Here is a 10,984-nt window from a genome sequence, read left to right as displayed (position 1 = left end):
GGAACACAAGCAGGGGGAGTGGGAGAGGGAGAAGCAGGCTTCCCTCTAAGCAGGGAGCCTGATGTGGGACTCGATCCCAGGACCCTGGGATCATGACCTGAGCCGAAGGCAGACGCTGAATGACTGAGCCACCCAGGCGCCCCGCTTGACCTCCTTTTTGAACCACTTCTCACTGCTTCATCTACAGTGAGGGATCAGCTGAGGGTGCGCTGCCGCTTCCCATGTGTGGAAGAATACAAGCAAGCACCTAAGAGAGGCAGGATGGTGTAGACTAGTTTAAGGAAACAGAGATGGCATTAGGCTACATGGCTCTGAATCCACCTCCCAGCTGTGTGACTTGGGCAAGTCCCTTACATTCTCTCTGGCTCTGCTTCTACTTGTGAAATACGGAGAATAGTAGTTACCTACCCCATAAGGGTGTTAAGGGAGTGAAGGAGTGCCTGGTGCAGTGTGTGAGTGATAATGTTAGTTCTCATGCTTATTTAGTCCAATGGGCTGGGGCGCCTGGGTGGCTCAGTTGGTTAAGCGACTGCCTTCGGCTCAGGTCATGATCCTGGAGTCCCGGGATGGAGTCCCACATAGGGCTCCCTGCTCAGCAGGGAGTCTGATTCTCCCTCTGATCCTTCCCCCACCATGCTCGCTCGCTCTCTCTCTCTCAAATAAATAAAATCTTTAAAAAAATAAAAAGAAATAGACCAATGGGTTGTGGAAATGGGCTCCTGCTTGGATCCTGCTGAACAGGAGGGAAACGGGGTGGGGAGCACTGTGGCTCCAGATTTTTGCACCAAAGGGTGATGAGAGGCAATGGTACTGTGAGATTGTGGGTTAATCTCAAAGTATGCTTGTAACTGGCCGTACCCAAAGTAAAAGAACTTGAGTCAGGTCTCTGTCTGGGTACATGAACTGAAACATGGCTTTCATAGGTCACGAAGCACAGCACTCATACCTCTGTATGAATGTTGAGTCACTCAGTCTACGTGGTGTGGAGGAAGCCTACAGGGAGTCTGGTAACACGGGTGAGTGACAGGAAGGAGTAGTTCAGGACAGGAAGCACCCATGGAAGGCCAAAGCAGAGGCTTTGAGGTAAACCAGCCCGCAAGATGGGAGACAGGAGGCTAGGACGATGCAGAGGAAGATAACTGAGACAAAGTGCTTATTTTAAACTTCTGATCCATCCCCACACTGGCTTTACTTTACTCCCAACCTCGGCTTCATTTTTTTTTTTTTTTTTTTGGCTGAACTTCGAGTGAACGATCAAAAGCGAAGAGAGTTGTTAGCTTAAGGCAGATTAAATATTTGATGCTCATAATATGGTCTAAATATTTTTGTATATCTTGGATCTTTATTTTTAGAGAAAAGATCTCTTCTGCTAGGAGACTGTGTGACTGGTCCTGAAGAATTTGTTCAAAATGTACAGCTAATCTTTACATGGTCTGTTCTCTGCACAGTTTGACTCAACCAGTGACTTGGTTCTTGCTCCTTGGCTCCAAGAGGAATGCAGAATTCCTTGGCTTTGGAGGACTTTTCTCCATGCTCCACAGACCAAACCCATTTCTCCCTTCATAAACATTAAAAATGGAAAGCCCTAAACTGACACAGGTGGCCTCAAAGAGTGAGTTCTCACATTAGGAGGGGTTGGGTCTAGAAATGTGACTAGAATTCCTGCAATCCATCTTAATATCCTGAAAACACTGGCTGGCTCAGCCACTCCATAAACTGGAAGCGTACCATTCCGTGCAAAGCTTACATATTTTCCCTAGCCTTTGAGTTCCAAACACCAGAATGTGACCTTCCCTCAGAAGCTCACCCATTAATCAGCAAATCTTGGCCTCTTAAACATTACAAGGAGGACAAGCATCCAGTTTTTCTCTGAAACTTCAGAATGACTATACTGGAATTTCTCTTTCAACAAGGAATGTTTGTTTCCTGCGTAATGAACGAGGCATAGATTAAATCTTGGCACCCAGTAATCCACGTATGTAGGAAATACCCCAGGGAACACAACAGATTTTTTCAAAATAATGAACTGCCCCCTTCTTGTGTTCCCAAAAAATTTGAGGTGGTGAAGATAGTGGTTTCTGGCTAAAATTATTACACACCTCAATGCATACTGTCCTTTAAAGGATTTAGCTTCAAAGGCTACATGTAGCCTATCCATGCTGCTGTTGCTACAAATATTTGAAGAATTCCTCTTTGGATTATAATCTGCACAGAGGATTCAGTGGTATGACTTTGAAACAAGTAGTCTTAGCCACCTCAAGGGTTAACTCTAGATGTCAATCTTAAACTCAAGGGTCTTGACTGTATTTTAAAATATCAAATCTACCCTCCAAAAGATGAAGATTTGGCACCATTACAAAGAAGTAAATGGACATATCACAGTCTCCAAAGATAATTCCTCAGTGGAATTAGGTCATGGGTGAAGACAGGACCTTAAAGAGAATCAACCAGTCTCATCCCTATGTTAAAGTTGTGACATGTATGTAAATTGTGCAATAAGGAGGTGTGCAAAAGCTAAGGCAAACGTGGGATCCATTCATCCAGCCATAGAAAGGTACACGCAGTAATGATGATGTCGTCTGTATCCACCGTTTACTTGGTGCTTTTCCCTGTCCTCTACAACTCCATGTCCCACACGTCCTACTGACCCACAGGAGGATCATAGTTGAAAGACCTAAAAGGGGACCACCCCAGAGTTGGGAGTCCACAGGAGCAAAATTCAAAGTAGTGCCTAAGAGCCTTTGCCCCATTTATGGCTCCTTTGCTATTTCTGAAGGATCTAAGGGGATGCTGCCTCCTTTGACTGCCGTCTAATGCAGACATTGACCCATTGTCTCTCAGTCCCAAGCGAGACACCCTCTGTACTTTTTCCCGCGGTCCTGCAGTGGGGAGTCTGCAAACTACATTTCCCAGACCACCTTGCTCACTGACTTCTGGTTGTGTTCTGCAAAGGAGAGAGAGTGTTGGGACACTGAAGGTGGGTGAGGAACTGAGGGTCTCTATTCCTGTTTCTGGTGTCTTTCACCATCCAATAAGCAGATAGCCGGGGTTCAGGCATCTTTTGGCACATAGGACACTAACCTCATGGTGTCATCGTAAGAGTCCCTGCGACAGCCCCTCAGTAGCTCCTTCTCTGTTCTTGTCAGTTCCAGTAATTTGACCTATTTGTTCCCCCAGTTTTAGGGCTGATAGCTATTGCATGCAGTAGCCAGTCTCTGGGGTCTCTTTGTTTCTCCCTGCTGCTCTTCCAACCTTCTAACATTCCTGTATCTATAACCCTGCATCAAATTCCATCTGTTTAAAATATCCACTTTTTTTTTTTTTCCTGTTTTCCTGACTAACTTGGCTGATGCACCTTCCAAATGGGTCTTCTTAAAGCAAGCGATCAATCCATAAAAATAAAATCTCAGTGATCTTGTAAGTGCCACCTATCTGCAAGGACATGATAACATGCTTTGGGAAAACAAAGATAGGACAAGGTCTCTGTGGCACAATTATCTGTTCCCTCAGCTAGAGAGAAATTTTCTTTTTGCAGAGTTTTTGTTAGTTTTTGAAGGAATGAGTTCATGACATAGTTTCCTGTTTGGTTTCTATAGTTTGAACTCACTCTTGAAGCTTAGAAGGAAATGGGCCGTTGAACAGTCCAGTTGCCCTTTTCTGCTTTAAAACAGAGCCACGCTGGAGGCCAATGATGACCGTGTCATCACAGAGCTGACTCTTCTTGCCGAGCTGGGCCATGCATTTCCCACACCCAGGCAGCCTGGAGAGGCCCAACATGGCTGGAGCTGTTCCAGGTGTATGCCTATTTATCTGGACACGCAGAGGCTCTCCCAGGACAGAACAGAACAGACCCCTTCATATGTCTTATAGTCTCTCTTTTTCCAGTAGAGAAGGAATCGCTTCTGTTTTACTTTCCCCCAAATGAATCTGGAAGCAAAGGTTATGGCTTCCACGTGATAAAGACCATCAACTAGACAGATATGGTAACTTCTATTTATGGCGGATGTACTACAGGCTAGCATTTTACATATGTTTCCTATTACATTAGTGCTTACAAATAATCTCCATTTGACAGATGAGTAGGACGGGGCTATCTTACATCCTAATGCATGAGCATTTGCCGGCATGAAGGTCCACGAGGGATTTGTTCTGCAGCTGCAGAAGTATTCACAGTGATGAAAATTACTGTATTCCTCTTAAAACCTTGAGTTGAATTACAAGAGGAAGGTTGTAAGATCCTTGGCACAGAGAGAGGGAAGATGATGAAAAGCAAGTCAGATTTTGGGGTTTTCTAAAAGTACTAGCGGCACATGAAGAATGGCTTAGAGAATCTGTCTCCAGTGAGGTGAATATACAAGGCATACAGCACTGGAGTCTGGAAGACATTATCAGTGTGAATGTGTTTTCTGATGTGTACATATATTTGAGCAGTAATAGCTTACTACAGTAGAATGACTGTATTACCTAATTTTTTAATGGAAATATAGCTGACACACAATGTTAAATTAATTTCAGGTGAACAACATGGTGATTCAACAAGTCTATACATTATGTTATGCTACGGTCTGTTACCATACAACCCAATTACAACACCATTGACTATATTCCCTTTGCTGTACCTTTCATCCTTGTCATTTAAAATTCTATGACTGGAAGCCTGTACCTCGCACCCCCTTTCACCCCTAGGCCCCACCTACATACATGCTGGTCTACATACTTGGAAAAACGGAAACCTGACTCTCAAACTTGGTCGTATATCATCAGTGTGTAGATTTGCTCTTCTCCCTTCCTGCTTTACTCACCTCCATAGAATTCATATTCTAAGTTATAATGCTATATTGCTTTACCCATCCCCTCCACCACCTTGCCCTCTGGCAACCTCTAGTTTGTCACATATAAGTGAAATCATGTGGCATTTGTCTTTCTCTGATTTATTTCACTTAGCATAATGCCTTCTAGGTCGATCCATGTTGCTGCAAATGGCAAGAACCCATTCTTTCTTTATGGTTGAGTAATATTGTGTGTGTGTGTGTGTGTGTGTGTACATACGTCATCTGTATCCATTCATCTATCAGTGGACACTTGGGCTGCTTCCATATCTTGGCTATTGCAAATAATGCTGCAATGAACACAGAGGTGCATATATCTTTTCAAATTACTGTTTTCCTGTTCTTTGGGTAAATACCCAGAAGTGGATTTCCTAGATTGTACAGTATTTTTTTTTTAATTCCTTTTTAGGACACTCCATACTGTTTTCCACAGTGGCTGCACCAGTTTACATTCCAGCCAACAGTGCATGAGGGTTCCTTTTTCTCCACATCCTTGCCAACTCTTGTTATTTCTTGTCTTTTCTAGGAATTCTGACAGGTGTGAGGTGATATCTCATTGCAGCTTTGATTTGCATTTTCCTGATGAGTAATGTTGAGCATTTTTTCATGTGTATGTTGGCCATATGTACGTCTGCTTTCCAAAAATGTCAGTTCAGTGGACCTAATTCTTTATATCATCCTGCATCCAAGCTCTTTGCCATAAAACTTTTCAGTGCTTTCCTACACTGGGTGGGCCAGTCTGGTCTGCTCTTGGGACTCTGAATTTGGCCTTGTGACTTGCTTTGGCCAATGGGTTGAGCGAATGACATGAACAGAAACTTATACAGTGCTCACATGATTGAAACTGCATTCCATCTCTTGCCCATTGCCACGGCCATGGGTACATGCCTGCCGGAGGATGAAGGAGATGTGGTCTAGTCTCGTTTATCCCAGCTGTCAGCCAGCTGATCATCAGACCTATGAGTGACTGGCACCAGCCCAATGAGAAGAACCTTCTGCTTGAAGCCAGCCTAAACTGCTGGCTTGCAAACTCATAAGCTAAATCAATGCTTGACATTTTAAGTGATTAAGTTTTGGGGTAGTAGTTTGTGATGTATCATTATTATAGCAATAAATAACAATTTATGAATAGTTGAACATGCATTCATCATGGGTGTGTGCTCAAAAAATTTTAAATTACAAAATGTGTAATCAGAGTTAGTTTTGGGATTCCACTTATTCTCATTTCTGTTCAGTCATGTCTACATAGATGGGTTTCTTCTCACCCTTCAAATTTCAGCTCAATGTCATTTTCTCCAGGAGGGCTTCTCTGGCCAGCCTATCAAAGGTAGATTCCATACCAAGCTATCTCTGTCTCTCCATCCTATTATCTCTCTCTATATATATATATATCCTATTATCTCACACAAGACACCCCAGTATCCGAAATTATATATTCTTTCTCCATTAGAATGTAAACTGCACGAGGGAAAGAAATTCATCGCTTTGGGGTTTTTGTTCTGTCACCCAGTATCCCTAGTGTTTAGATTACCCACTTGGTACCCTGGAAGTGATCAAAAAATTCTAGCTCAGTGAAATGAGTAAGATGGATTTTGTGATTCTCATGAAGAATTCATCTTCATGTTTTGCATCTTTTATTTGGTATCTACATAAGGAAACAAGACATTCTGTCTGAATCACTTTGACAGCATTCTTTTCTCTTTGCTGTACTGAGAATATGGTCCCTTGGTACACAGTGTGGAATGCCATCAGAATTATGGGAGGAGAATCTGCTTAATCTATATTGTCCTGGGGCATAGAGCGGTGTTTAAATGTTCAAAGGGGGAACCACTCCTATTGTTTTCACAGATTAGTTTAGAAATATCTAATTCATAATGATTTTTATTAGTCTATAAAATCCTCAGAGAATAAGATGGACAAAAGCCACTGGTAAAGGTTAAGGTTGGTCAACAGTAAGGCTGAAATGTGCAAATTTTGGTCTGTGAAAATAGTGCCTGATAGAGATAATGGTCACAAAAGACAACTCTCATTGGCAAAAGCAATAATTGTTAAAATTTATTATCAATAAAAATTGAATGGTGATTCAATTTTTATTGTAAAACTTATGGAAAAAACTGATTTTGACTAAAACAATTTTAGTTAACATAAAAAGGGGGTAATTTGAAAGCTTTGAGTGTCATCATACATTAAACAGATCAAGTAATTAAATGGAATTAATAGGCATTCCCTTCAGGAAATTTTTAAAAAAGAAACATCATTAGCAACATAATTCTTACCAATTTTTGTATTAATATACAAAATTTTAAAGTTTTGTGGGTTGAAAATATAGTATCAAAATGTCCCCTAGGCCCCACCTACATACATGCTGGTCTTCTAAGATACTTGGATGAAAGGAAACTTGACTCTCAAACTTGGCAGTATATCACCAGCGTGTAGATTTTCTCTTCTCCCTTCCTGCTTTACTCACCTCCAAAGTAGATGTCATTTGCTGGGGACAAAGCATCTTCTTTCAGCTCCACCTGTACATATGGTTTATCTACTATGGGGATGACCTTTTGTCACCTGGAATATGATCAGAGGTGTGGCAGTGGGCTAGCTCATTGGGAAGAGCCTAATGTCCTCCCATCACTGAAGAAAGCTCACAAATCCTGTTTGACATATGAGTGCTCTGCTTTTCAGTGACAGAAGACTAACTGAATTATAGAGCTCTGTAGCCACCCTTTTTTAGAGACAAGAAAACTGAGGACAGGGAGTAAGGGAGCGAGGTTTTACAATTATTTAGGGTCACAATTATTAGATCTGGGACTAGAATCTAAAAGTAAATCTTCCATCTCGCTGAACTACATTGTTAGTAACCCTGGGTTGGTTCATCTCAGAAATCTAGACCAGATTCTAGGTTCTAACACACCCAGTGTTAATGCTGAAAATAACTAGTTCCTTACATGGGAAAAACCGGTTATATTTGCTTAATGTTTTTAACAGCATTGCAAACCATCTAGTTTTAAAAATAGAGAAATCACACACCCACTTCTTCCCTCTATGTATAAATGTCCACTTATCCATCAGCATATCCAGCGATTCCGGGATTTCCCAGGGATTTTGCACAGCGTGCCAGAAATACGGGTATTTGAGTAAACGGCATAAATTACTACAAAGAGGCAAATGCCAAAGAAAACAACAAAAATTGACCAAAAGCCTGCAAATTAGGCAAGGCACACCCCAGAAGTGAAGCTTGAAAGAGGCAGCGCTGGGTGTACAAAGGGCATGGATTTTTTGCCTTGGATGGTCTTAGGTTTGGGTCCTCACTCCACTACCTTTAGCTGGGTGTCTACACTCAAACCCTCTGCACCTCAATTCCTCCAGGCAAGAATACCAGGTCCCAAAGGAACTTCAGTGACAGTGGAGCAAGTTTCAGTTGTAGATGCTTCTTTCCACAGTCACGATTGGCTAGGAGCAGTGGAATTTCAGGTAGGGTGGACACTGGTCAGCCGAGTCTCACCTTTTCCCTGCATAAACTTAGTTTCCTTCAAATCTGAAGCTACTTCCAATTTGTCCTCTTAAAAAAAAAAAGATCCTAACCGTTTCACAGGGTGTGATACTGAAATAAGAGAACATCTACAAACCATTTAGGACAACAGGTATTCCATAAGTGGCGAATAAGAATGAGGGTGATGGATCTTCCCACATATACAAACAAGGAATCCTTCTTAAAATCAGCCTGCTGAGGGATTTAAGACTAAATCTAGATCTGGAAATTTCTAGGCCCAAGTCGAATTCAGTTACTTATGGAACTTTGTCTTTCCAACTTGTTTTTGTTCGCTGCGGGCAGCAAAGGCCTGGAGAAAAGCAGTGGGCCCCTAAGCGAGGCAGGGAAAAGGTCGGGGAACAAAGCAAGGCAGAGATGGCTGATGACCCCGGGAAGGGAGGCCTGGCTTCTTCCAGGCTGGGGATAAGGGCCGGGAAGCCAGAGGCCCTGGTACTCACCGCGGCCCACCACCAGGCGTGGGGGATGCTGGTGAAGTTGGTGTTGGGCATGTCGTGCTCCACGGAGTAGACGGCCGCAGAGAAGGTGAAGATGCCCATGGTGATGAAGAGCATCAGGCAGCCCACCTGCTGGTAGCACTGGCGCAGCGTGAAGCCGAAGGCGCGCAGGCCGGTGGAGTGGCGCGCCAGCTTGAGGATGCGCAGGACGCGCATGAGGCGCATGATGCGCAGCACCTGGCCCACCTTGCCCACGCGGCCCACAGTCTCTATGTCGTGCTCCCGCGGCGAGCCGTTGCTGTGCCGCGGGTCCTCGCCCGTGAAGCACTCGAGCAGCAGTTGCAGGTAGAGCGGCAGGATGGCCACCAGGTCGACCATGTTGAGGGCGCTGCGCGCGAAGCGCCGCAGGTCGGGCGTGGAGGCGAGGCGCAGCAGGAACTCGAGCGTGAAGAAGGCGATGCACAGCATCTCCACGTGCTCCAGGATGGGCGGCGGGTCGCCGCCGCCCGCGCCTTGCCCCGCCTGCTGCTGCATCTCCTCCACCGTGTTGAGCGCCAGCGCCACGACGGAGATGAGCACGAAGAGGCTGGAGGCCACCCCGATGGCCTTGGCGGCCACGGACGAGAAGGGCTTCTCCATGAGGTTCCAGAGGCGGCGGCGCTGCGGCGCGTAGAAGCGCATGTCGCGGAAGAGCTCCTCGGCCTCTTCGGCCTGCGCCTGTGCGCGCAGCTCGCGCTGGATCTTGAGCTGGTCGCTGAGCTCGTCGCGCCGCTCCTCGAAGCAGATGCGACAGCAGCGCGGCGTGTACTGGAGCCGCACGCCCCAGTAGCCCAGCTCCTCCAGGAAGCGGCGCGGGCACAGCTCGTCCAGCACCAGCAGCACCCCGGATGCGTAGAAGTTGGAGACCAGCTGGAAGACGGCCGGGTCGCGGTCGAAAAAGTACTCGTCCGTCTGCTCCTCGTAGTCGTCACACAGGCCCAGCTGGCGGCTGCGGCTGGTGGACGTGGCCAGGCGGCCCAGGCGCGTCTTGGGGTAACAGGCCAGCTGCCAGTAGGCCAGGCGGTAGCTCTGGCCGCCCACGTTCACGTTTAGCGTGGCCGACGCGGCGGGAAGGTCGGTCTTGGCCTCTGGCGGCTGGGCCTCCTCGCCTGGGTCGTCCTTCAGGTCGTCGTCGCTCTCCCCGTCCACGTCCTCCTCGATGTAGTAGTTATAGTAGCCCTCGGGCCACCGCGGGATGCTGGCCTGGGAGCCGGAGCGGGCCCCCACCGAGCAGACGCTCCCGCGGTGCTGGCCGTCCCCCGCCTGGGACGCGCCCTCGCTCTCGGTACTATTCCACGGCCTGCAGCCCCAGGACCGCCGCCTGTCGCTCTGCTTGAGCATGGCTGCGCGAGGCGAGCCCCTTGCTTGGCCTTCCTGGCTGTCGTGGGGTCTCGGGGCTGGCCCCTGCCACCACCGGGAGGACGGAGCCTGTACCCTGCGCCGACTTGGAGCAGCCTGCCCGGGACGATGGTCGGTCAGAGGCTGAACTCAGCAGATGGCTGTGGACGGCTCTAATCTTGCTGATAGGGAAGGCTCAAGTGTTAGGAGGGATTTAGAGCCTCTTAGCTAGTTTCCTCCCGTTCGCCGGGCACTCTCGGACGTCGGGGTTGATTACGTGATCTTAAGTCTGTAGATAATCGGTAGGGGGCAGGGATTGTTGCTAATAAAAATGTCGCCAACCCTTAGGCCTGTCCTTAGGAGGTGCTCAGTGTGCTTGTGCTGGGGTGAAATCCACCGAATTAGCTCTAGAAATCCGGCTGCCTGTGTCCTGGCCTCACCATTGAAGTTGCAGCCTCTGGAAGAACAAAGGACAGACAGGGCACTAGAATGCTTAAAGCGGACGTCATCACAAGCCTGTTTTCCTCTTAGCGTAGCCCCTGTTGAGATCACCTAAGACTTCACATCCCCTTCCCGTTCTTTCACATGATCATTCCTTTCCCCAAATGGATTCTGCTTAGCCGCTCTTCCGTAGAGTCCAGTCTGATCTCCGTCCCAGCCTCCATCCCCCCCTTGTCTCTGTTTCTCTGCCTCTCTTTTCCTTCCCTCCTTGGAATGAGGAGAGCGGACTTCCAGATAGAATCCCAGAACTAGTGGGTACATGTTCTTGCAGCCCTGCTTCGGTGCTCTATTAGGGC

At 46.6% G+C, this 10,984-nt stretch overlaps 1 protein-coding gene across 1 annotated transcript in view; it reads right to left on the bottom strand.

Moving 5' to 3' along the window:
* The window catches only part of KCNV2 (potassium voltage-gated channel modifier subfamily V member 2), a 13,231-nt gene extending 3,041 nt beyond the window's left edge, over nt 1-10,190 (bottom strand). Inside the window, exon 1 of the mRNA XM_025891516.2 lies at nt 8,814-10,190. Within this exon, the coding sequence (XP_025747301.1) occupies nt 8,814-10,190 (1,377 nt within the window). The remainder of the gene's footprint in view (nt 1-8,813) is intronic.
* Between the last annotated feature and the right edge of the window lie 794 nt (nt 10,191-10,984).

The sequence above is a fragment of the Callorhinus ursinus genome, unplaced genomic scaffold, assembly GCF_003265705.2.
Source record: "Callorhinus ursinus isolate GAN/ISIS: 27379988/994484 unplaced genomic scaffold, GSC_fseal_2.0 scaffold28, whole genome shotgun sequence".
NCBI lineage: Eukaryota > Metazoa > Chordata > Mammalia > Carnivora > Otariidae > Callorhinus > Callorhinus ursinus.
Note: the sequence above shows the minus strand (reverse complement) of the source record. Positions and strands in the feature narration are given on the sequence as shown.